General features: G+C 40.1%; 2 protein-coding genes across 2 annotated transcripts; both read left to right on the top strand.

The window, feature by feature from the left end:
• Nucleotides 1–1,080: 1,080 nt before the first annotated feature.
• LOC118455559 (uncharacterized) lies at nucleotides 1,081–13,228 on the top strand. The gene is made up of 11 exons (XM_087843453.1): nucleotides 1,081–1,355; nucleotides 3,369–3,567; nucleotides 4,951–5,152; nucleotides 5,242–5,410; nucleotides 6,426–6,522; nucleotides 6,602–6,637; nucleotides 9,051–9,104; nucleotides 9,277–9,404; nucleotides 12,177–12,312; nucleotides 12,552–12,622; nucleotides 12,914–13,228. Exons 2-11 carry the CDS (start codon nucleotides 3,372–3,374, stop codon nucleotides 13,142–13,144), a joined length of 1,320 nt encoding a protein of 439 aa, XP_087699579.1. The 5' UTR covers nucleotides 1,081–1,355; nucleotides 3,369–3,371; the 3' UTR covers nucleotides 13,145–13,228.
• Nucleotides 13,229–22,645: 9,417 nt separating this feature from the next.
• LOC148102048 (uncharacterized) lies at nucleotides 22,646–26,635 on the top strand. The gene is made up of 4 exons (XM_087843446.1): nucleotides 22,646–22,793; nucleotides 25,566–25,701; nucleotides 25,941–26,011; nucleotides 26,303–26,635. The coding sequence occupies exons 1-4, from the start codon at nucleotides 22,674–22,676 to the stop codon at nucleotides 26,531–26,533; spliced, it is 558 nt and encodes a 185-aa protein (XP_087699572.1). The 5' UTR covers nucleotides 22,646–22,673; the 3' UTR covers nucleotides 26,534–26,635.
• The last annotated feature ends 883 nt before the right edge of the window (nucleotides 26,636–27,518 follow it).

The following is a 27,518-nucleotide window of genomic DNA, read 5'->3' as shown; positions in this document are numbered from 1 at the left end:
CCCTGACCCTGTTTCCATGCTTGTTTACTGTTAGTTAATTTTACAATATTGATATTGAACTAATCTCTTGAAATATATTATATAAGATTTGGTACTTGAGAGACAAGAAAAAGAAGTGACAGCATGCAGAGAAGGAGGCTAAACATTGTGCCCTCTGCTCCAGAGACAGTCCTCACTAACAGGCGATAGAAACTGTCTGAGTCTGGACTGAACCTTTTGCCCTTTTTAAGAGGACTTTCTGTGTTTATGGTTTCATCCTGCAGATCTCCATCTGGAAAACGTTACAGTTATTTATTTTTCAACCATCAAAAAAACATTTCAGTCCAAGCAACCTTTAATGAAAGATTTAATTTATCAGACGGAGTTTCAGTTCTGCTTTAGGGTTTCTCATTATTACTCACATTTTAAAACATTTACTTCTTGTGGCTTGTTGGAGTTTCCAGAGACTTACCGGCGCCATCATGAGGAAAAATGCTGCACCTGCAATTCTGAAGAAAGTTTAAATCAATTTGAAACAGGATTTAATCTACACATGCTAATATTTCTTATAATCAGGGTTGACCATGAAGACATGTAACATGTAACAGGAGGCTCAGCGCTGCTGTAAGGTCGACACAACAGGTTCAGATCACTCTCTTTGGAGCTCATGTTAACCAAAATTAAAACGCTGCTGTTAAAATTGATGAGTGGGAGTCTCATTTTCACCGTACACCTCAGGATTTTCCTGAAGTGATTTTGAAGTAAAACTTCAGTATATAAGGAAGTGAGAGCACAGCATGTAGATTTGCCCAACTTAAATACATTTTTTGTTTCATTTTTCCCAAGAAACAAAACAAAAACATTGTGTTGCTGTGTCACAGTTCAGCAGAACTTACAGGCTGCTGCATGCACAGTCATGTCCTTCAATGTTTGGACAGAGATTACCAGATGAGTAATCAGCAGTCAGTGACAGTTTTACTGAAGAATCTATTGTTTATAAAGTGTGTGTATAAAAAAAGCGGTCTCACAGGTTCCTACAGGTTTTCTGTGAAGTTTTTCTCGCTGTAAAATGAGCCAACAGATTTTTCTGTTGCAGCGTGTTTACCGTCTTCAGCACACGCCCTGCTGCTCTTCACAGACACTGCAGCATATTTTCAGCTGAGAGACTCAAACACAGGCTTTGTTTTGTTTTCCTCTCTGGTTTTAAATCTGTTAAACGCAGAGTTTAAACTAAATTTTCTTTTTAGAAGAAGCTTCCTGCGGCTTTGTCGGACCTCCAGCTGTTGCACTCTGCATTAACCTGACTCCGACACATGTGACTGTGCAGTGATTCATTGTCTGAACTGAGACAGTTCTGGTGTGAAAATCTGCCGGAGGTAAGAAACTCTTTAAGATTCATGTTTCACGTTAACTTTGCTGTCAGGACACATGCCTGAAAAAGTTTTACATGCTTACAGCCTGATGAACAGTTCAAAATTATATCAGATACATCTGCATGTATGCACGCATTTAAACAGTAATCAAACAGTCAAGCATATTTGAGTGTATTGAACATCATATTTGGTTTTACATGCATCAGCTCTGCATAACATTGATTCTGCAGGTGATGAAGTTGGAGCAGATTTTATTATTTATAAAATCTCAGTATCTCAATTCTTGTCATCATATTCACTCGTATTACTAACAAAGTTAATGACATAACCTTTATAACATGTTACTGGATAATTCCACAAAGAGAGCATCAAATGTGAAAAATATCTTATTTCTGCTCAGATGAGAAGTGATGAAGATTCTGTTTAGAGCAGTTTGTGCACCCCTGTATTAACATACACATGCAGGAACACTAAGGAAAAGCAAGCAGATGTCATTTAGCTTCCAGCAATGCCATCAATGAGATCATTATTGATTTTTTTACTGCAGGAGTCAATACATGTAAAGCCATATTAAAAAACAAACACAAATACATTTATTCCCAGACTCATTGCCTCTGACAGTGATACCACTGTGGGCTAAAACAAGGCGGTGGAAAATCTGCACGCTGATGACTTTAACTTGTGAGATGATCGGGGTAAAAGGAGCATCTTGAAGAAGCTGAGTGGTTCAGAAGTAAAGACGTGTAGGTGATCAGCTCTGTGTGAGCAAATTCGCTCTGAATGACAAAACTATGGGTTGTTATGACATCATCTTTTTGTTATAACCTCAGAAAGATTCAGAGACTTTTGAGTGTTGGTTGTGTTCAGGCAGCGCTGCATTAAACTCTCACCTGACTTTGAGGAGGACTTTTGAGGAGGTATTAACCTGGCAAACTTACTTTCAAAAAGTCGCAAAATCTTCAAGACTGATGTGTAGCACAGATGCTTTTATACTGAGTTTTTATTTATTTTATTGTATTTATTCATGCAAATATTTCATTATGAAGTCTAATCAGAATAAGATTAATATAAAATATAAATCAGCTAATAAATTGTTGTGTGGTTTAGCTTCAGTGAATTAGCTCCAGCTGTGTTGTACACTTCAACTACTCAACAATGATATATAATTGAATTATTTTCATGAATAATATTTGTACTTTTACTTGAGTAAAATGTACTTTTACAGAATGTACATAAATATAGTATTAGTACTTTTATATAAGTAAAGGATTTAGGTAACTGCAGATATAACCACAAAGCATTACAACTTAGCACACCTATCACACAGCAGCTACAATCACTGTGTGTAATGTAGTAATAGGAGCCTTTAGATTTCCAAAGCATGATGCAACAGCTGTTTATCAGACACTAGTTCAGACCAATGAGCTACTTACCAAATGACAGCCTGTCACATCCTGCTCTCCAGTCCACTCCACAGTCTGTCTGTTCAGAGGACCCAAAACATTATCTGGATAAAATATTACAGTGGAGCCTGAACCCACAGTGAGCTGAGTAATCTGGTGTCCATCAAAGTGACCCCGTCCTCCCTTAGGTTCTGCCTCCAAACTGTCAAAAGTAAATTTAGTCGTGCAAGCAGGATTTCTCTCCAAATGCAGAGAGCGTGAAACTGTAGCAAAATTTAATTGCGCCAGCGAAATGTAATTATTTCTCGTATTATCTTTTTGCTTGTGCATTTGTTATGACATATAATTCGTAGCAATGCATCAGGGAGGGCACCTGGTATGAAAATCTGCACCAACCATACAGACACCCGCTGAGTGTTTTAATCTCAGTTTCCCTGTTAATTCGTATTTGTTGATTATATTTTAACTGAGTCATCTGCTTTGACTGATGCATCTAAACCTGCAAAATAACTAGAAACTACTTTCCTCAAGATCTTCCTGTGCCATAAAAGTAGGAAAAAAAAGTGGAAATCTTTTGTGCTGACGTACAGAAATGTTATTCTTGCTTCCACAGAATATGTTTGCTGCTGAAGCCAAAGCATTTGTCCAGACGCTGGGAGGAACAGACCTCATCTCTAATGATAACTTAAACTGTAAAATGGATCTGCTGACTCTGGTCAAAGTCACTGAGGGAATTTTTTGGCCAGTACAGAAGTACAAAGTGATACACTGCAGCCTGCCCGAGCTCACAGAGGAAGAAAACTTCTCTCCAGGCATGTTATCAAGAAACAAGGCGTTACTGAGTAACCATGGTTCTATGAAGGAAGGTCAACAGGTTCACCTGGTGAGCTGTTTAGGAGACAGTTTAAAATTGACCCTCCTGAGACCCATTGCCCCTGGTACTGGGAGCAAGAGGGGAAAGTTCCCGTTTAATCGTCTGTAACATGGACTTGGTAATAAAAGTCCCGGTGTTCCGGCATACCATCCCATCATACATAATTTATGCACATTTTGGCTATCACACAATAATTCCAGCATAAATTTAAGTAGGATTGTTTACCACTTAACTTTACCCATCAAAGTATACTTGTAGTTCATATTCACAAAGATAGGACGGTTTGCAAGTTTCATCACAATGTGACAAAAATTCACCAAACCAGCCACAAAAGAAGATCATAATATTTTTGATTTTGTTTATGGTTTCATCCTGCAGATCTCCATCTGGAAAACGTTACAGTTATTTATTTTTCAACCATCAAAAAAACATTTCAGTCCAAGCAACCTTTAATGAAAGATTTAATTTATCAGACGGAGTTTCAGTTCTGCTTTAGGGTTTCTCATTATTACTCACATTTTAAAACATTTACTTCTTGTGGCTTGTTGGAGTTTCCAGAGACTTACCGGCGCCATCATGAGGAAAAATGCTGCATCTGCAATTCTGAAGAAAGTTTAAATCAATTTGAAACAGGATTTAATCTACACATCTGAAAAAAATATACTATGCTAATATTTCTTATAATCAGGGTTGACCATGAAGACAACCAGCCACAAAAGAAGATCATAATATTTTTGATAATCGACAATCAATAACATGAAAAATGGGCTTACCATGCTCGTTGTTTCCAATGTGTAAACATCCATTTGGCATTACAGAATGTTTCCTTCCTTACTCCATCTTCCACAATGCCTCAGAGCCGTTTCCGTTAAAAATCACCATTTTCTGCCCAGTTACAGACATTTGATTGTTACAGGGCAAGTGTCGTAATTTAGGGTGATGTGTATTTTTCACCTTGTAATATCTAATTGGTGGAACTGACATGAACAATGCCACATTACTGTGATTCATTTGGCTGAAACAATTCAAAAGAGATGTCAATCATGCAAATTGGCCAAAAGAAGCCGAAGCCACAGCCCCTCAGAATGTAAAGTGAAAACACACATTTCCAGATCTTGATTATGCACAGTAAAAAAAGACCCAGCGCTGTAAAGCCTTGAATAAAAGGTTTCTAAGCCCACTAACCCTGCCACTCATGAACCTGTGTCTCCTAAACAGTTCACCCTCACTGAGCTGACCTGCATGACAGCATGCTGACCTCGTATGAAACAGAAAAAAATGAAACCGAGTATAAAAAAATGATGCTCCATTCTCCTGCCAGATTACATCGAGGAAGTCTTGGTAGATGACTTTAAGAACACTACAGAGAAGAGTGGGAGTGGAGGTATAGGTGGAGAATGCAGGAATGTGGGTGAAGCTTATATTAATGCCAGCACTAGTTCTGTGGATGGACTGGTTCAGCCCGTCAACATGATGACAAAGAAGGCCAATGTTAAAACTGTGGTGAGCAGATTCAAGGGCAGGTACGTTTGTCTCTTTGCTTATTTATTTATTTGTGTATTTTCAAAATAAAAGCCAATTTTTCCTCTGTGTTGGATCCTTTTAAATCCAGGAAAATACACAAGGATACCTTGGACCTGCTGGGACTGAAAGAGAAGGATAAACTGATGTTTGTCTCTCAAATAGTTTACAACTCCAGCCCTGTCAAAATTATTAGAAAGTCTACGACTGATGGCTCCATTTTCACTTCTTATGTAAAGATGCTGAGTGTCTTTGCAAAGGTGAGTGAGTGAATTCAGCGGTCTGCAGGGACAAGAGTATCTGTTTCTGATCTTCACATACAGGAACCCATAGACTGTTTTAGGGCAAACCAAGACCTTGTAGGAGTCATTTCAGGGCCACTGTAAGGAGACAAACCTGCTAGGTGGGGCACTAAGGTAGTTTATTTGAAATCCAACAACCACGAACAGCAGACTTCTCTGACTGTTATAATCAGTGCATAATATGCCAATGTTTTTGGTTTATTTACAGACATAGTGTTTGAAGCCTTTATCCATGTCTCGTGTGTAAAGAGGGTTGGACACTTATTCTGTCACCCCATGCTTCCTTCAGGCTCAGTGAAGAAATGCAGACTAAACGAGGCTTAAAGCCTGGCACTGAACTTAAACCGTGGCTGGAGGTGTTATTTATCCTGGGTGGCACTGCAGGTCTGAACTCCAGATAATTTCTGGTGGAGCTGATTGTAAGAAGACACAGCTCACTGTGACTGGACATTAAACAAGCTTTAACCTGCAGGTTTGGTGGCATGTAAGAACAGTGCAGGTAGTAAACAGTGCAGTAAAAGAGTGACATAGGCATGAGTGACAAAGAGCGATAAATACAACTTTCTACTGTTAAAGTGACCATGTGGGAACACTGAACATATAGAAACGATTTTAAAATGAGACCACTGATTCAAAACCTAAACAGAATTAAACTGAAACTAGAGTTGATTGATTTACTGAGAAATATTTCTAGAAGTAACAGTTATCAGGCAATGTTTAGTTGTCTTTGCTAAATGAATTTGTATGATCGGATCTAATCTTTAAGTGACATTTTGGTGCAGACTCGATACAACTTGATGGGGGTAATGCACCAATACGTTGTTTGTCAACCGCCAATAAACACTGAGCAGAAGGAGAAATCATTTGCAAATAGTCAAAATAGTTGTTACTTACTACAACTCCAGTTCTCTGAGTATATCTGTGGTTTGTGTGGGGTTGCCTGCTGTGGATCTGTTGCCGTCAGCAGCTCCAGAACTCTCAAGGTAAAGCGGAGACAAGCTTCACTGTGCCAGCAAAATCAATCTTTGCTTATAGCCTGGTGGAGATAAAGATAGAGAATGAGGAACTGAGTAAGAGCACAACACTGTGTTTAATGTGTCTGTGTGTGTCGGTGTCACTGAGTAGTCTTTCTCTTTTTCTCTCATTTAGAGATCTCATGTGAGCCATGGACTCGTAGTTTACTCGGTAGGTCACTGGGTGGTCTGAACTTTTCTTCTTTTGCAAATTTGAAAAAAACTTTTTGATGTCATATTTGTATTCACAGTCGCACTCACAGGCTCAATGTTACTAAGAGAAAAACATCTGTATCAAACTGTAAACCAAAGACGAAGGAGCATCGAGCTTTCACTTTAGACTGCTGAGTTTATTCAGAGTTTATTTATTCAGCATCAGAGTTAAAATCAGACACTTTCCAGATCGAAATGCTTACATCAGTAAAAAAAAAAGAAGTCCTTATGCTGTTTCTCTCTTTGTCATAAATCCCTCCTTTTCCTGTTCAGGTGAACATTTCAACATTTCAACCAACCACGATTAGACCTATGCTTAGTGTCATCCTCATTGGACTATGAGCTTTGTTTTTTTGGGTTGTTTTTTTTAGGTTCCACACCAAAAATAATTATGAATAGCCAAAAAACTTCACAGACAGACACAAAGGTGCTCACGTATCATTATCCCACGAGAGAGAGCTCTCTACACGGAGACTCTACCTTCAGAGTTTTACTTTCTGCAGATACAATTTGCAGGAAATAACCAGCAAACATTTTAATGTTGAAAACCAACTGACTGTCTTTCAGTGTCTTTTTGAATGTTACCTAGAGGTCTTTTTTGGCGTTCCAGCAGGAGGTAGCTAGTGTGGAAAAATTGCTTGAATGCTGTTATTGAAGAAGAAGAAATTAAAAATACTGTCAAGAACTTCTCTGGATGCATTGTGCTTAGTATAAAGTTTGATGGAGCGAGTATTATGGTATTCGGCTGTTTTTCAGCAGCAGGGCCTGGCACCTTAGTTCCAGTGAAAGGAAGTGTTAATGTGTCAACATAACAAGACATCTTGGAAAACTTCCTACTACCAACTTTGTAGAAATAGTTTGGGGACAGCCCCCTCCCGTTCCAACATAAATGCGCACAGTAGGTCCATAAAGACATGGATCAGTTAGTCCGGTATGGAAGAACTTGACTGGCCTGCACAGAGTTCTGACGTCAACACGATAGAAAACATTTTGGAAGAATTAGAGCAGAGTCTGTGTGTCAGACGTTCTTATTGAAAACCAGTGTCTGACTTCACAAATGTGCTTCTGGAAGAATGGGCAAAAATTCCCATAAACACTTTTAAACCTGTTGAAAGGCTTAGAAGAGTAGAAGAGTTGAGAGCTTTTTTTATCTGTAAAGGGTGAGTCGACATCATAATAAACCCGATGGATTAACAATGGGATGTCACATGCGTGTCATCAGTGTTGGGGAGTAACGGAATACATGTACCGCCGTTACGTATTTAAAATACAAAATATGAGTAACTGTATTCCGTTACAGTTACCGTTTAAAAAGGTGGTATTTAGAATACAGTTACTTTATTGAAATAAATGGATTACACGGCGGTACTTCCCTGTTTCATATTGTGGCGGTCCAGGACTGTTTGGGTTTTGTTTGACAGCTACGTTCTGTTGTTCCAGGTGGCAGCGTCACGGTTGCCATGGTTACATGGTGACGCTCTCTCTGCGTGTTTCCTGGGTGAGAGAGGCCTTTTTGTTGTTGTTGTGCTAAGCTAATAGGCAGAATGCTACAGGTATAGCTCTAAAGAATGTAGCATCATAGGCAGTGTAGTCTGTGCTGCAGGGAGAATGGACTGCTGTACACGTTATGTGTCTGTGAGCGAGGGAGGGAGAAAAAGGAAAAGTACGAGCTGTCATGGAGCAAAAACGGGAGCTGGAAGCATGTAAATATAATAATAACCACTGCAGCCAAGAAGAGTGCCTGATGAGCCCAGTTGTAAGTAAGCTATTAAGACTCGACTGTACACCGTGTTCGTGTTTTCCTCCAAAAACAATAAGTTCCGTTGAAGCAGCCTTTCAACGCCTCTCTCTGTCTCTCGCTAGCAAAGTTGACCCAGACAACAAAGTAAAGCTAGTTTTCGGCTACGAGCCCGACACAGAACCCACCGTATTAGCCAGAGGTCCCTTTACTACGGTTCGGAGCCGCGGACCTTCAGTAACAGTAATAAATCACAGCAATAGTACATTCACGTAGTTGTAAACAGCATGATAATATATTAAGTAATCCAAAGTATTCAGAATACGTTACTCTCATTGAGTAACGTAACGGAATACGTTACAGAATACATTTTGGGGCATGTAATCTGTAATCTGTAATGGAATACATTTTAAAAGTAACCTTCCCAACACTGCGTGTCATGTCAGACAAGTGACTTTTGGCAATAAAGTGTAGTTATCAGTTGAATATCAGTAGGAAAAAAAAACTAAGAATAAACAAAGAGTCAGTCTGTCCAGACTTTTATTGTAAAATGTGTGTTTGTCTGTGGTTCAGTTTTGTAAGAGTAAAGACTTTCAGATTTTCTGGTGATAATCATTTTGAGATCTGTTTCCAGATTGGCTCCTTGGTGATGACGTAAGCAATCCAACTGTGAAAAAAGTAAAAGAAGGCAAGTGTGTGTTTAAATCTGCTGAGCTCTTCACAGTTCTGAAATAATCAGTTTGTTATCTTTAGAGATTTAAGACCTGCTGTTTAACAAACTGCTGGTTCCAGCACAAACTCTGTTTTCATGTACTGACAGTGTGGTCAGCTAGTTGCTGCTGTTTCTTTGTTTGCTGCAGAACTAGAGATGAAGGAAGCTCTACTGCAGCCGCTGGCAGATCTTCCTGAGTCGACCCGTCGTGATCTACTGAAGAAGCTCAGCGAGCTTGCTGAGGATGGGGATGATCTCTCTCTGCTGGAGCAAACAGTAAGAAGAATATTTACAACATCTGAAGCTTCTTTGTGCTCATCATGAAGTTTCATCTCCCACTGATCGTAATTCTTCAACTGATGCTTCATCAGTTACTGCAAGGAACAAAAAGTGAAGAGATGGTTAAACAGTGAGAATGAAGGTTCCACAAGAATAAACAAGCACCAGTCTAGCGGATTATCAGCAAAGGAGAGTGCCTGTATAAAAGCAAAGGTTTTGGCAGTTTGCTGATCTGGTGCATTCAGGTGTGTTAACACAGTGCCACAGTTACCCCACCAGTGGACATCCCAGGTCAGACCATGTAACCTCAGATAAACTGCAACAAACCCAAGAGCTACATCTCAGACTCTACAGGCCTTATGTTAAATGATTAAGTTCATGACAGCAAAATTAGAAAAAGAATGAACATGTGGGGTTTGTGCAGAAGGGTTGCCTGAAGAAAGCCTCTTCTTTCTAAAAAGAACAGAAACGCTCAGCTTAGGTTTGCAAAGTTGTTTCTGAACAAACTCCAAGACTCCAAGAACACAGCTGAGATGTCTAAGCAGCCGAACAGAGTAAACTATAAACTCCTCCATAAACCAGAGTATTCAAGATTCAAATGTGAGGCCATCTGTCCCACAGCTAAAGCTTAGATCAAAACTAGGTCAATGATCAGAGCACATCAGCACATTTCTGAAAACTGTAAGAGTGGCAGGATCTTAAGAATCCTGTGCATAAATAAATCCTCACAAACCTCAGTGCACTAAGAAGAGTGAAGCAAAATTGCTCCACTTCAATGTGAGAAACTGATTAAAAGGATCGCTTAAAGTTATTGCTGCTTAATTATATTTCTAAAAGCTCTTTACTGATATTTCTCTGCTAGTAAGCTTATCGGAACCATGGATGCTGCTGGTATATCTTTATCAACCTAAATTATGTATGCACAGGCCCAACAACCAATACTGACAACAGGCTTGGGGCTGTTACAGACCGCAGGTACAGTTAGGTCCATATATTTGGACACTGGCACAAGTTTTTTTTTTTTTTTTTTTTTTTTACCCATTAACTGAAACATGTTACAATTATAGTTATATAACAGACATAAATGTAGACTCTCAGCTTTCATTTGAGGGTATACACATTACAAAAGTAATTGGACAGTTGACTCAAAGGCTACTTGATGGGCAGATGTGGGCAATTCCTTTGTTATGTCATTGTCAGTTAAGCAGAGAAAAGGCCTCGAGATCATTTGAGGTGTGGTGCTTGCATTTTGACGATTTTGCTGCGAACAAACAAGGTGCGGCTCTTTATGCAGGTGCAACAAGCCATCCTTAAGCTGAAAAAACAGAAGAAAAAAACAATTGCTACAATATCAGGAGTGGCAAAAACTACAGTTTGGTACATCCTGAGAAAGATAGAAAGCACTCGTGAACTCAGCACAACCTGGACCTGGAGGTCCACAGAAGACAACGGTGGTGGATGATCACAGAATCATTTCCATGGGGAAGAGAAACCCCTTCATTTCATGTCTTGATGCATGCTCAATCATCCAGGTAAGGCAATCCCAAAAAGGGGATTCTGTTCACCTGGACATAGTGTTTTCAGTGGAAGAAACATTTTGTCACTTATCCAAGTGACTTCTTCACTCTCAGCTGGCTGCAGGTTCCCCCAATCTTATGAACAGTACATTTGCACAATGACTGAAACTGGGCAGTGGGCTGTGAGGTCATGACCTCACAACATCCAACCAACTGAACAACACCGTCTACCATAAAGAGAAGACTGAATGAAAGTAAATGCAAATGGTTCACTGCAAGGTCCAAGCCACTCATAAGACTCAAGAATAGAAAGGCTCAAAAAAACCAAACAAACACAGTCCTGGAAAAATATTCTTTGGACAAATGAAACCAAGTTTAACCAGAATGATGGCAAGAAAAACGCATGCAGAAGGCGTGGAACAGCTCATGATCCAAAGCATGCCACAACATCTGTAATACACGATGGAGGCAGTGTGATGGTTTGGGTATGCATAGCTGCCGTAGGCACTGGGACACTAGTGTTTAATGATGATGTGACACAGGACAGAAGAAGCTGAATTAATTCTGAGGTCAGAGACATACTGTCTGTTCAAATCCAGCTAAATACAGTCAAATTAAATGGGCGGTTTTTAATAATACAGATTGACAATTAACCAAAACCTACACCCAAAGCAACCCAGGAGTTTATTCAAGCAAACAAGTGGAATATTCTTGAATGGCCCGGTCAGCCACCATATCTTAAGCCAGCTGAGCATTTTACTTGTTGAAGACTAAACTTCAGACAGAAAGGCCCACAGACAAACAGAAATTGGATGCCGCAGCAGTAGAGGCCTGGCAGAGCATCAAAAAGGAGGAAACCCAGCATGTCCATGAGTTCAAGACCTCAGGCTGTCATTGCCAGCAAAGATTTGTCAGCATTAGAGTGTTAGAAATGAACATTTTATTTCCAGTTATTTAATTTGGCCAATTACTTTTGAGTCTCTGAAATGAAGGGATTGAGTTAAAAAGGGTTTAGTTCCTCACATTTTTATGCATCTTTTTGTTCAACCCACTGACTTAAAGCTGAAAGTCTGAACTTCAACTGCATCTAAGTTCTTTCATTTAAAATTCATTGCGGTAATGTACAGAACCAAAATTGGAAGAAAGTTGTCTCTGTCCAAACATTTATGGACATAACTGTAGTTTTATGTTCTCCATGACTAAACACCACCCTGCTCTGATACTACTACTAATAATCCTCTGCTTCTCTCAGTTGGATCACTGCAGTAATGGAGCATTTGAAGGCACTTTGTCTCAGGCTGTCTCCTCCTTCATGGACCTTCTCGATATCTCAAACATCTCCACTGCTGTGAAGGATGCCGTTCACCTGTTGGTCAGCTCGTTGGACAGTAAGTCAGCTGACCCGCTCTGAGACATTTATCCCATCCAGTTACATGTAGATCCTCCACAGGAGCTGTGGTATGTGAGCTGGAGGTGGTGGGGCTGAGATAAAGGTGCTCAGGTGTGATTTGGGAGTGTGTGAGAGCTCAGCTCACAGTTTTATTGACACATCTGAAGCACAGTGTTTCAGCGTTTCAGTTCGTCACATCGTCATCAAACTTTGTCTTTCTTCTTCATGTTTGAGCAGCTCTGCCAGATGAAGTGCCGCCACTTCTGACCCGCTGCAGTCCAGACACTCTGAGAGTCCTCAACCAGCTGGTGGGTCCATTCACTCATTTGTCTACATTCATCTACATGCTCCTCTCAACAGCTGCCAGGCTCATCACACCTTATCCTACAGACTCAGCACACTGAACATGTGTAATCTGACACCTTAAACCATCGTCTATCATGTTTTTATAATGAAGAAGAAGAAACTAAAACTAAACAGAAAATCCCACACATGTAAAAGCACACAGCAGCAGCTCCGCCCACTATCAGCAGCCTGTGGGCGGAGTCTTCCTCATGTTTGAATCTGATCTGAGAACAGCTCCCTCTCTGCTTCTCCAGGTGGATGGACTGAAGGACGGTCGGGCCAAACTCCCAGAGTCCCTGCCCGTCCCCCTGCAGGAGGGAGGGGAGCTCCGCTGGGCGGCTGAGTTCATCTGTTTGAACGATCAGAAGCTGAAAGAGTTGAGTGACGGCTGGGACCGGCCCGAGCTGCCCCCAGAGGTTCTGCTGGAGGTTCTGTGCCTCGCTGTGCAGGGACTCAGCCTGATGCAGCCCACAACAAACCCTTAATGTCAGCTGCTGTGATCTTTGTTAACCTGTTTTCACAGCAGCGTTCTGCATCTTTGAACGTTTCTGCCATTGTTTCCTCTTTCATCTGTCAAAGATCAAAAATAAAAAGAATAATCTAATAAAATATATATATTTTTTAAATAAATAAAACTTTATACTTTTATGATCGGCTCATGGTTTTAATATTTTATTAGTTTTTGCTGCACTCCTTTATGTTCTGTCCTGTTTCTTCCTCTGTGCCCCTGACCCTGTTTCCATGCTTGTTTACTGTTAGTTAATTTTACAATATTGATATTGAACTAATCTCTTGAAATATATTATATAAGATTTGGTACTTGAGAGACAAGAAAAAGAAGTGACAGCATGCAGAGAAGGAGGCTAAACATTGTGCCCTCTGCTCCAGAGACAGTCCTCACTAACAGGCGATAGAAACTGTAGGGTCAGAGTCTGGACTGAACCTTTTGCCCTTTTTAAGAGGACTTTCTGTGTTTATGGTTTCATCCTGCAGATCTCCATCTGGAAAACGTTACAGTTATTTATTTTTCAACCATCAAAAAAACATTTCAGTCCAAGCAACCTTTAATGAAAGATTTAATTTATCAGACGGAGTTTCAGTTCTGCTTTAGGGTTTCTCATTATTACTCACATTTTAAAACATTTACTTCTTGTGGCTTGTTGGAGTTTCCAGAGACTTACCGGCGCCATCATGAGGAAAAATGCTGCACCTGCAATTCTGAAGAAAGTTTAAATCAATTTGAAACAGGATTTAATCTACACATGCTAATATTTCTTATAATCAGGGTTGACCATGAAGACATGTAACATGTAACAGGAGGCTCAGCGCTGCTGTAAGGTCGACACAACAGGTTCAGATCACTCTCTGTGGAGCTCATGTTAACCAAAATTAAAACGCTGCTGTTAAAATTGATGAGTGGGAGTCTCATTTTCACGTACACCTCAGGATTTTCCTGAAGTGATTTTGAAGTAAAACTTCAGTATATAAGGAAGTGAGAGCACAGCATGTAGATTTGCCCAACTTAAATACATTTTTTGTTTCATTTTTCCCAAGAAACAAAACAAAAACATTGTGTTGCTGTGTCACAGTTCAGCAGAACTTACAGGCTGCTGCATGCACAGTCATGTCCTTCAATGTTTGGACAGAGATTACCAGATGAGTAATCAGCAGTCAGTGACAGTTTTACTGAAGAATCTATTGTTTATAAAGTGTGTGTATAAAAAAAGCGGTCTCACAGGTTCCTACAGGTTTTCTGTGAAGTTTTTCTCGCTGTAAAATGAGCCAACAGATTTTTCTGTTGCAGCGTGTTTACCGTCTTCAGCACACGCCCTGCTGCTCTTCACAGACACTGCAGCATATTTTCAGCTGAGAGACTCAAACACAGGCTTTGTTTTGTTTTCCTCTCTGGTTTTAAATCTGTTAAACGCAGAGTTTAAACTAAATTTTCTTTTTAGAAGAAGCTTCCTGCGGCTTTGTCGGACCTCCAGCTGTTGCACTCTGCATTAACCTGACTCCGACACATGTGACTGTGCAGTGATTCATTGTCTGAACTGAGACAGTTCTGGTGTGAAAATCTGCCGGAGGTAAGAAACTCTTTAAGATTCATGTTTCACGTTAACTTTGCTGTCAGGACACATGCCTGAAAAAGTTTTACATGCTTACAGCCTGATGAACAGTTCAAAATTATATCAGATACATCTGCATGTATGCACGCATTTAAACAGTAATCAAACAGTCAAGCATATTTGAGTGTATTGAACATCATATTTGGTTTTACATGCATCAGCTCTGCATAACATTGATTCTGCAGGTGATGAAGTTGGAGCAGATTTTATTATTTATAAAATCTCAGTATCTCAATTCTTGTCATCATATTCACTCGTATTACTAACAAAGTTAATGACATAACCTTTATAACATGTTACTGGATAATTCCACAAAGAGAGCATCAAATGTGAAAAATATCTTATTTCTGCTCAGATGAGAAGTGATGAAGATTCTGTTTAGAGCAGTTTGTGCACCCCTGTATTAACATACACATGCAGGAACACTAAGGAAAAGCAAGCAGATGTCATTTAGCTTCCAGCAATGCCATCAATGAGATCATTATTGATTTTTTTACTGCAGGAGTCAATACATGTAAAGCCATATTAAAAAACAAACACAAATACATTTATTCCCAGACTCATTGCCTCTGACAGTGATACCACTGTGGGCTAAAACAAGGCGGTGGAAAATCTGCATGCTGATGACTTTAACTTGTGAGATGATCGGGGTAAAAGGAGCATCTTGAAGAAGCTGAGTGGTTCAGAAGTAAAGACGTGTAGGTGATCAGCTCTGTGTGAGCAAATTCGCTCTGAATGACAAAACTATGGGTTGTTATGACATCATCTTTTTGTTATAACCTCAGAAAGATTCAGAGACTTTTGAGTGTTGGTTGTGTTCAGGCAGCGCTGCATTAAACTCTCACCTGACTTTGAGGAGGACTTTTGAGGAGGTATTAACCTGGCAAACTTACTTTCAAAAAGTCGCAAAATCTTCAAGACTGATGTGTAGCACAGATGCTTTTATACTGAGTTTTTATTTATTTTATTGTATTTATTCATGCAAATATTTCATTATGAAGTCTAATCAGAATAAGATTAATATAAAATATAAATCAGCTAATAAATTGTTGTGTGGTTTAGCTTCAGTGAATTAGCTCCAGCTGTGTTGTACACTTCAACTACTCAACAATGATATATAATTGAATTATTTTCATGAATAATATTTGTACTTTTACTTGAGTAAAATGTACTTTTACAGAATGTACATAAATATAGTATTAGTACTTTTATATAAGTAAAGGATTTAGGTAACTGCAGATATAACCACAAAGCATTACAACTTAGCACACCTATCACACAGCAGCTACAATCACTGTGTGTAATGTAGTAATAGGAGCCTTTAGATTTCCAAAGCATGATGCAACAGCTGTTTATCAGACACTAGTTCAGACCAATGAGCTACTTACCAAATGACAGCCTGTCACATCCTGCTCTCCAGTCCACTCCACAGTCTGTCTGTTCAGAGGACCCAAAACATTATCTGGATAAAATATTACAGTGGAGCCTGAACCCACAGTGAGCTGAGTAATCTGGTGTCCATCAAAGTGACCCCGTCCTCCCTTAGGTTCTGCCTCCAAACTGTCAAAAGTAAATTTAGTCGTGCAAGCAGGATTTCTCTCCAAATGCAGAGAGCGTGAAACTGTAGCAAAATTTAATTGCGCCAGCGAAATGTAATTATTTCTCGTATTATCTTTTTGCTTGTGCATTTGTTATGACATATAATTCGTAGCAATGCATCAGGGAGGGCACCTGGTATGAAAATCTGCACCAACCATACAGACACCCGCTGAGTGTTTTAATCTCAGTTTCCCTGTTAATTCGTATTTGTTGATTATATTTTAACTGAGTCATCTGCTTTGACTGATGCATCTAAACCTGCAAAATAACTAGAAACTACTTTCCTCAAGATCTTCCTGTGCCATAAAAGTAGGAAAAAAAAGTGGAAATCTTTTGTGCTGACGTACAGAAATGTTATTCTTGCTTCCACAGAATATGTTTGCTGCTGAAGCCAAAGCATTTGTCCAGACGCTGGGAGGAACAGACCTCATCTCTAATGATAACTTAAACTGTAAAATGGATCTGCTGACTCTGGTCAAAGTCACTGAGGGAATTTTTTGGCCAGTACAGAAGTACAAAGTGATACACTGCAGCCTGCCCGAGCTCACAGAGGAAGAAAACTTCTCTCCAGGCATGTTATCAAGAAACAAGGCGTTACTGAGTAACCATGGTTCTATGAAGGAAGGTCAACAGGTTCACCTGGTGAGCTGTTTAGGAGACAGTTTAAAATTGACCCTCCTGAGACCCATTGCCCCTGGTACTGGGAGCAAGAGGGGAAAGTTCCCGTTTAATCGTCTGTAACATGGACTTGGTAATAAAAGTCCCGGTGTTCCGGCATACCATCCCATCATACATAATTTATGCACATTTTGGCTATCACACAATAATTCCAGCATAAATTTAAGTAGGATTGTTTACCACTTAACTTTACCCATCAAAGTATACTTGTAGTTCATATTCACAAAGATAGGACGGTTTGCAAGTTTCATCACAATGTGACAAAAATTCACCAAACCAGCCACAAAAGAAGATCATAATATTTTTGATTTTGTTTATGGTTTCATCCTGCAGATCTCCATCTGGAAAACGTTACAGTTATTTATTTTTCAACCATCAAAAAAACATTTCAGTCCAAGCAACCTTTAATGAAAGATTTAATTTATCAGACGGAGTTTCAGTTCTGCTTTAGGGTTTCTCATTATTACTCACATTTTAAAACATTTACTTCTTGTGGCTTGTTGGAGTTTCCAGAGACTTACCGGCGCCATCATGAGGAAAAATGCTGCATCTGCAATTCTGAAGAAAGTTTAAATCAATTTGAAACAGGATTTAATCTACACATCTGAAAAAAATATACTATGCTAATATTTCTTATAATCAGGGTTGACCATGAAGACAACCAGCCACAAAAGAAGATCATAATATTTTTGATAATCGACAATCAATAACATGAAAAATGGGCTTACCATGCTCGTTGTTTCCAATGTGTAAACATCCATTTGGCATTACAGAATGTTTCCTTCCTTACTCCATCTTCCACAATGCCTCAGAGCCGTTTCCGTTAAAAATCACCATTTTCTGCCCAGTTACAGACATTTGATTGTTACAGGGCAAGTGTCGTAATTTAGGGTGATGTGTATTTTTCACCTTGTAATATCTAATTGGTGGAACTGACATGAACAATGCCACATTACTGTGATTCATTTGGCTGAAACAATTCAAAAGAGATGTCAATCATGCAAATTGGCCAAAAGAAGCCGAAGCCACAGCCCCTCAGAATGTAAAGTGAAAACACACATTTCCAGATCTTGATTATGCACAGTAAAAAAAGACCCAGCGCTGTAAAGCCTTGAATAAAAGGTTTCTAAGCCCACTAACCCTGCCACTCATGAACCTGTGTCTCCTAAACAGTTCACCCTCACTGAGCTGACCTGCATGACAGCATGCTGACCTCGTATGAAACAGAAAAAAATGAAACCGAGTATAAAAAAATGATGCTCCATTCTCCTGCCAGATTACATCGAGGAAGTCTTGGTAGATGACTTTAAGAACACTACAGAGAAGAGTGGGAGTGGAGGTATAGGTGGAGAATGCAGGAATGTGGGTGAAGCTTATATTAATGCCAGCACTAGTTCTGTGGATGGACTGGTTCAGCCCGTCAACATGATGACAAAGAAGGCCAATGTTAAAACTGTGGTGAGCAGATTCAAGGGCAGGTACGTTTGTCTCTTTGCTTATTTATTTATTTGTGTATTTTCAAAATAAAAGCCAATTTTTCCTCTGTGTTGGATCCTTTTAAATCCAGGAAAATACACAAGGATACCTTGGACCTGCTGGGACTGAAAGAGAAGGATAAACTGATGTTTGTCTCTCAAATAGTTTACAACTCCAGCCCTGTCAAAATTATTAGAAAGTCTACGACTGATGGCTCCATTTTCACTTCTTATGTAAAGATGCTGAGTGTCTTTGCAAAGGTGAGTGAGTGAATTCAGCGGTCTGCAGGGACAAGAGTATCTGTTTCTGATCTTCACATACAGGAACCCATAGACTGTTTTAGGGCAAACCAAGACCTTGTAGGAGTCATTTCAGGGCCACTGTAAGGAGACAAACCTGCTAGGTGGGGCACTAAGGTAGTTTATTTGAAATCCAACAACCACGAACAGCAGACTTCTCTGACTGTTATAATCAGTGCATAATATGCCAATGTTTTTGGTTTATTTACAGACATAGTGTTTGAAGCCTTTATCCATGTCTCGTGTGTAAAGAGGGTTGGACACTTATTCTGTCACCCCATGCTTCCTTCAGGCTCAGTGAAGAAATGCAGACTAAACGAGGCTTAAAGCCTGGCACTGAACTTAAACCGTGGCTGGAGGTGTTATTTATCCTGGGTGGCACTGCAGGTCTGAACTCCAGATAATTTCTGGTGGAGCTGATTGTAAGAAGACACAGCTCACTGTGACTGGACATTAAACAAGCTTTAACCTGCAGGTTTGGTGGCATGTAAGAACAGTGCAGGTAGTAAACAGTGCAGTAAAAGAGTGACATAGGCATGAGTGACAAAGAGCGATAAATACAACTTTCTACTGTTAAAGTGACCATGTGGGAACACTGAACATATAGAAACGATTTTAAAATGAGACCACTGATTCAAAACCTAAACAGAATTAAACTGAAACTAGAGTTGATTGATTTACTGAGAAATATTTCTAGAAGTAACAGTTATCAGGCAATGTTTAGTTGTCTTTGCTAAATGAATTTGTATGATCGGATCTAATCTTTAAGTGACATTTTGGTGCAGACTCGATACAACTTGATGGGGGTAATGCACCAATACGTTGTTTGTCAACCGCCAATAAACACTGAGCAGAAGGAGAAATCATTTGCAAATAGTCAAAATAGTTGTTACTTACTACAACTCCAGTTCTCTGAGTATATCTGTGGTTTGTGTGGGGTTGCCTGCTGTGGATCTGTTGCCGTCAGCAGCTCCAGAACTCTCAAGGTAAAGCGGAGACAAGCTTCACTGTGCCAGCAAAATCAATCTTTGCTTATAGCCTGGTGGAGATAAAGATAGAGAATGAGGAACTGAGTAAGAGCACAACACTGTGTTTAATGTGTCTGTGTGTGTCGGTGTCACTGAGTAGTCTTTCTCTTTTTCTCTCATTTAGAGATCTCATGTGAGCCATGGACTCGTAGTTTACTCGGTAGGTCACTGGGTGGTCTGAACTTTTCTTCTTTTGCAAATTTGAAAAAAACTTTTTGATGTCATATTTGTATTCACAGTCGCACTCACAGGCTCAATGTTACTAAGAGAAAAACATCTGTATCAAACTGTAAACCAAAGACGAAGGAGCATCGAGCTTTCACTTTAGACTGCTGAGTTTATTCAGAGTTTATTTATTCAGCATCAGAGTTAAAATCAGACACTTTCCAGATCGAAATGCTTACATCAGTAAAAAAAAAAGAAGTCCTTATGCTGTTTCTCTCTTTGTCATAAATCCCTCCTTTTCCTGTTCAGGTGAACATTTCAACATTTCAACCAACCACGATTAGACCTATGCTTAGTGTCATCCTCATTGGACTATGAGCTTTGTTTTTTTGGGTTGTTTTTTTTAGGTTCCACACCAAAAATAATTATGAATAGCCAAAAAACTTCACAGACAGACACAAAGGTGCTCACGTATCATTATCCCACGAGAGAGAGCTCTCTACACGGAGACTCTACCTTCAGAGTTTTACTTTCTGCAGATACAATTTGCAGGAAATAACCAGCAAACATTTTAATGTTGAAAACCAACTGACTGTCTTTCAGTGTCTTTTTGAATGTTACCTAGAGGTCTTTTTTGGCGTTCCAGCAGGAGGTAGCTAGTGTGGAAAAATTGCTTGAATGCTGTTATTGAAGAAGAAGAAATTAAAAATACTGTCAAGAACTTCTCTGGATGCATTGTGCTTAGTATAAAGTTTGATGGAGCGAGTATTATGGTATTCGGCTGTTTTTCAGCAGCAGGGCCTGGCACCTTAGTTCCAGTGAAAGGAAGTGTTAATGTGTCAACATAACAAGACATCTTGGAAAACTTCCTACTACCAACTTTGTAGAAATAGTTTGGGGACAGCCCCCTCCCGTTCCAACATAAATGCGCACAGTAGGTCCATAAAGACATGGATCAGTTAGTCCGGTATGGAAGAACTTGACTGGCCTGCACAGAGTTCTGACGTCAACACGATAGAAAACATTTTGGAAGAATTAGAGCAGAGTCTGTGTGTCAGACGTTCTTATTGAAAACCAGTGTCTGACTTCACAAATGTGCTTCTGGAAGAATGGGCAAAAATTCCCATAAACACTTTTAAACCTGTTGAAAGGCTTAGAAGAGTAGAAGAGTTGAGAGCTTTTTTTTATCTGTAAAGGGTGAGTCGACATCATAATAAACCCGATGGATTAACAATGGGATGTCACATGCGTGTCATCAGTGTTGGGGAGTAACGGAATACATGTACCGCCGTTACGTATTTAAAATACAAAATATGAGTAACTGTATTCCGTTACAGTTACCGTTTAAAAAGGTGGTATTTAGAATACAGTTACTTTATTGAAATAAATGGATTACACGGCGGTACTTCCCTGTTTCATATTGTGGCGGTCCAGGACTGTTTGGGTTTTGTTTGACAGCTACGTTCTGTTGTTCCAGGTGGCAGCGTCACGGTTGCCATGGTTACATGGTGACGCTCTCTCTGCGTGTTTCCTGGGTGAGAGAGGCCTTTTTGTTGTTGTTGTGCTAAGCTAATAGGCAGAATGCTACAGGTATAGCTCTAAAGAATGTAGCATCATAGGCAGTGTAGTCTGTGCTGCAGGGAGAATGGACTGCTGTACACGTTATGTGTCTGTGAGCGAGGGAGGGAGAAAAAGGAAAAGTACGAGCTGTCATGGAGCAAAAACGGGAGCTGGAAGCATGTAAATATAATAATAACCACTGCAGCCAAGAAGAGTGCCTGATGAGCCCAGTTGTAAGTAAGCTATTAAGACTCGACTGTACACCGTGTTCGTGTTTTCCTCCAAAAACAATAAGTTCCGTTGAAGCAGCCTTTCAACGCCTCTCTCTGTCTCTCGCTAGCAAAGTTGACCCAGACAACAAAGTAAAGCTAGTTTTCGGCTACGAGCCCGACACAGAACCCACCGTATTAGCCAGAGGTCCCTTTACTACGGTTCGGAGCCGCGGACCTTCAGTAACAGTAATAAATCACAGCAATAGTACATTCACGTAGTTGTAAACAGCATGATAATATATTAAGTAATCCAAAGTATTCAGAATACGTTACTCTCATTGAGTAACGTAACGGAATACGTTACAGAATACATTTTGGGGCATGTATTCTGTAATCTGTAATGGAATACATTTTAAAAGTAACCTTCCCAACACTGCGTGTCATGTCAGACAAGTGACTTTTGGCAATAAAGTGTAGTTATCAGTTGAATATCAGTAGGAAAAAAAAACTAAGAATAAACAAAGAGTCAGTCTGTCCAGACTTTTATTGTAAAATGTGTGTTTGTCTGTGGTTCAGTTTTGTAAGAGTAAAGACTTTCAGATTTTCTGGTGATAATCATTTTGAGATCTGTTTCCAGATTGGCTCCTTGGTGATGACGTAAGCAATCCAACTGTGAAAAAAGTAAAAGAAGGCAAGTGTGTGTTTAAATCTGCTGAGCTCTTCACAGTTCTGAAATAATCAGTTTGTTATCTTTAGAGATTTAAGACCTGCTGTTTAACAAACTGCTGGTTCCAGCACAAACTCTGTTTTCATGTACTGACAGTGTGGTCAGCTAGTTGCTGCTGTTTCTTTGTTTGCTGCAGAACTAGAGATGAAGGAAGCTCTACTGCAGCCGCTGGCAGATCTTCCTGAGTCGACCCGTCGTGATCTACTGAAGAAGCTCAGCGAGCTTGCTGAGGATGGGGATGATCTCTCTCTGCTGGAGCAAACAGTAAGAAGAATATTTACAACATCTGAAGCTTCTTTGTGCTCATCATGAAGTTTCATCTCCCACTGATCGTAATTCTTCAACTGATGCTTCATCAGTTACTGCAAGGAACAAAAAGTGAAGAGATGGTTAAACAGTGAGAATGAAGGTTCCACAAGAATAAACAAGCACCAGTCTAGCGGATTATCAGCAAAGGAGAGTGCCTGTATAAAAGCAAAGGTTTTGGCAGTTTGCTGATCTGGTGCATTCAGGTGTGTTAACACAGTGCCACAGTTACCCCACCAGTGGACATCCCAGGTCAGACCATGTAACCTCAGATAAACTGCAACAAACCCAAGAGCTACATCTCAGACTCTACAGGCCTTATGTTAAATGATTAAGTTCATGACAGCAAAATTAGAAAAAGAATGAACATGTGGGGTTTGTGCAGAAGGGTTGCCTGAAGAAAGCCTCTTCTTTCTAAAAAGAACAGAAACGCTCAGCTTAGGTTTGCAAAGTTGTTTCTGAACAAACTCCAAGACTCCAAGAACACAGCTGAGATGTCTAAGCAGCCGAACAGAGTAAACTATAAACTCCTCCATAAACCAGAGTATTCAAGATTCAAATGTGAGGCCATCTGTCCCACAGCTAAAGCTTAGATCAAAACTAGGTCAATGATCAGAGCACATCAGCACATTTCTGAAAACTGTAAGAGTGGCAGGATCTTAAGAATCCTGTGCATAAATAAATCCTCACAAACCTCAGTGCACTAAGAAGAGTGAAGCAAAATTGCTCCACTTCAATGTGAGAAACTGATTAAAAGGATCGCTTAAAGTTATTGCTGCTTAATTATATTTCTAAAAGCTCTTTACTGATATTTCTCTGCTAGTAAGCTTATCGGAACCATGGATGCTGCTGGTATATCTTTATCAACCTAAATTATGTATGCACAGGCCCAACAACCAATACTGACAACAGGCTTGGGGCTGTTACAGACCGCAGGTACAGTTAGGTCCATATATTTGGACACTGGCACAAGTTTTTTTTTTTTTTTTTTTTTTTTACCCATTAACTGAAACATGTTACAATTATAGTTATATAACAGACATAAATGTAGACTCTCAGCTTTCATTTGAGGGTATACACATTACAAAAGTAATTGGACAGTTGACTCAAAGGCTACTTGATGGGCAGATGTGGGCAATTCCTTTGTTATGTCATTGTCAGTTAAGCAGAGAAAAGGCCTCGAGATCATTTGAGGTGTGGTGCTTGCATTTTGACGATTTTGCTGCGAACAAACAAGGTGCGGCTCTTTATGCAGGTGCAACAAGCCATCCTTAAGCTGAAAAAACAGAAGAAAAAAACAATTGCTACAATATCAGGAGTGGCAAAAACTACAGTTTGGTACATCCTGAGAAAGATAGAAAGCACTCGTGAACTCAGCACAACCTGGACCTGGAGGTCCACAGAAGACAACGGTGGTGGATGATCACAGAATCATTTCCATGGGGAAGAGAAACCCCTTCATTTCATGTCTTGATGCATGCTCAATCATCCAGGTAAGGCAATCCCAAAAAGGGGATTCTGTTCACCTGGACATAGTGTTTTCAGTGGAAGAAACATTTTGTCACTTATCCAAGTGACTTCTTCACTCTCAGCTGGCTGCAGGTTCCCCCAATCTTATAAACAGTACATTTGCACAATGACTGAAACTGGGCAGTGGGCTGTGAGGTCATGACCTCACAACATCCAACCAACTGAACAACACCGTCTACCATAAAGAGAAGACTGAATGAAAGTAAATGCAAATGGTTCACTGCAAGGTCCAAGCCACTCATAAGACTCAAGAATAGAAAGGCTCAAAAAAACCAAACAAACACAGTCCTGGAAAAATATTCTTTGGACAAATGAAACCAAGTTTAACCAGAATGATGGCAAGAAAAACGCATGCAGAAGGCGTGGAACAGCTCATGATCCAAAGCATGCCACAACATCTGTAATACACGATGGAGGCAGTGTGATGGTTTGGGTATGCATAGCTGCCGTAGGCACTGGGACACTAGTGTTTAATGATGATGTGACACAGGACAGAAGAAGCTGAATTAATTCTGAGGTCAGAGACATACTGTCTGTTCAAATCCAGCTAAATACAGTCAAATTAAATGGGCGGTTTTTAATAATACAGATTGACAATTAACCAAAACCTACACCCAAAGCAACCCAGGAGTTTATTCAAGCAAACAAGTGGAATATTCTTGAATGGCCCGGTCAGCCACCATATCTTAAGCCAGCTGAGCATTTTACTTGTTGAAGACTAAACTTCAGACAGAAAGGCCCACAGACAAACAGAAATTGGATGCCGCAGCAGTAGAGGCCTGGCAGAGCATCAAAAAGGAGGAAACCCAGCATGTCCATGAGTTCAAGACCTCAGGCTGTCATTGCCAGCAAAGATTTGTCAGCATTAGAGTATTAGAAATGAACATTTTATTTCCAGTTATTTAATTTGGCCAATTACTTTTGAGTCTCTGAAATGGAGGGATTGAGTTAAAAAGGGTTTAGTTCCTCACATTTTTATGCATCTTTTTGTTCAACCCACTGACTTAAAGCTGAAAGTCTGAACTTCAACTGCATCTAAGTTCTTTCATTTAAAATTCATTGCGGTAATGTACAGAACCAAAATTGGAAGAAAGTTGTCTCTGTCCAAACATTTATGGACATAACTGTAGTTTTATGTTCTCCATGACTAAACACCACCCTGCTCTGATACTACTACTAATAATCCTCTGCTTCTCTCAGTTGGATCACTGCAGTAATGGAGCATTTGAAGGCACTTTGTCTCAGGCTGTCTCCTCCTTCATGGACCTTCTCGATATCTCAAACATCTCCACTGCTGTGAAGGATGCCATTCACCTGTTGGTCAGCTCGTTGGACAGTAAGTCAGCTGACCCGCTCTGAGACATTTATCCCATCCAGTTACATGTAGATCCTCCACAGGAGCTGTGGTATGTGAGCTGGAGGTGGTGGGGCTGAGATAAAGGCGCTCAGTTGTGATTTGGGAGTGTGTGAGAGCTCAGCTCACAGTTTTATTGACACATCTGAAGCAAAGTGTTTCAGCGTTTCAGTTCGTCACATCGTCATCAAACTTTGTCTTTCTTCTTCATGTTTGAGCAGCTCTGCCAGATGAAGTGCCGCCACTTCTGACCCGCTGCAGTCCAGACACTCTGAGAGTCCTCAACCAGCTGGTGGGTCCATTCACTCATTTGTCTACATTCATCTACATGCTCCTCCCAACAGCTGCCAGGCTCATCACACCTTATCCTACAGACTCAGCACACTGAACATGTGTAATCTGACACCTTAAACCATCGTCTATCATGTTTTTATAATGAAGAAGAAGAAACTAAAACTAAACAGAAAATCCCACACATGTAAAAGCACACAGCAGCAGCTCCGCCCACTATCAGCAGCCTGTGGGTGGAGTCTTCCTCATGTTTGAATCTGATCTGAGAACAGCTCCCTCTCTGCTTCTCCAGGTGGATGGACTGAAGGACGGTCGGCCCAAACTCCCAGAGTCCCTGCCCGTCCCCCTGCAGGAGGGAGGGGAGCTCCGCTGGGCGGCCGAGTTCATCTGTTTGAACGATCAGAAGCTGAAAGAGTTGAGTGACGGCTGGGACCGGCCCGAGCTGCCCCCAGAGGTTCTGCTGGAGGTTCTGTGCCTCGCTGTGCAGGGACTCAGCCTGATGCAGCCCACAACAAACCCTTAATGTCAGCTGCTGTGATCTTTGTTAACCTGTTTTCACAGCAGCGTTCTGCATCTTTGAACGTTTCTGCCATTGTTTCCTCTTTCATCTGTCAAAGATCAAAAATAAAAAGAATAATCTAATAAAATATATATATTTTTTAAATAAATAAAACTTTATACTTTTATGATCGGCTCATGGTTTTAATATTTTATTAGTTTTTGCTGCACTCCTTTATGTTCTGTCCTGTTTCCTCCTCTGTGCCCCTGACCCTGTTTCCATGCTTGTTTACTGTTAGTTAATTTTACAATATTGATATTGAACTAATCTCTTGAAATATATTATATAAGATTTGGTACTTGAGAGACAAGAAAAAGAAGTGACAGCATGCAGAGAAGGAGGCTAAACATTGTGCCCTCTGCTCCAGAGACAGTCCTCACTAACAGGCGATAGAAACTGTAGGGTCAGAGTCTGGACTGAACCTTTTGCCCTTTTTAAGAGGACTTTCTGTGTTTATGGTTTCATCCTGCAGATCTCCATCTGGAAAACGTTACAGTTATTTATTTTTCAACCATCAAAAAAACATTTCAGTCCAAGCAACCTTTAATGAAAGATTTAATTTATCAGACGGAGTTTCAGTTCTGCTTTAGGGTTTCTCATTATTACTCACATTTTAAAACATTTACTTCTTGTGGCTTGTTGGAGTTTCCAGAGACTTACCGGCGCCATCATGAGGAAAAATGCTGCACCTGCAATTCTGAAGAAAGTTTAAATCAATTTGAAACAGGATTTAATCTACACATGCTAATATTTCTTATAATCAGGGTTGACCATGAAGACATGTAACATGTAACAGGAGGCTCAGCGCTGCTGTAAGGTCGACACAACAGGTTCAGATCACTCTCTGTGGAGCTCATGTTAACCAAAATTAAAACGCTGCTGTTAAAATTGATGAGTGGGAGTCTCATTTTCACGTACACCTCAGGATTTTCCTGAAGTGATTTTGAAG

This window comes from Neolamprologus brichardi, chromosome 7 (assembly GCF_056152115.1).
Source record: "Neolamprologus brichardi isolate AB-2024 chromosome 7, ASM5615211v1, whole genome shotgun sequence".
NCBI classification, from domain to species: domain Eukaryota; kingdom Metazoa; phylum Chordata; class Actinopteri; order Cichliformes; family Cichlidae; genus Neolamprologus; species Neolamprologus brichardi.
This window is presented reverse-complemented; position numbering and strand designations above follow the sequence as displayed.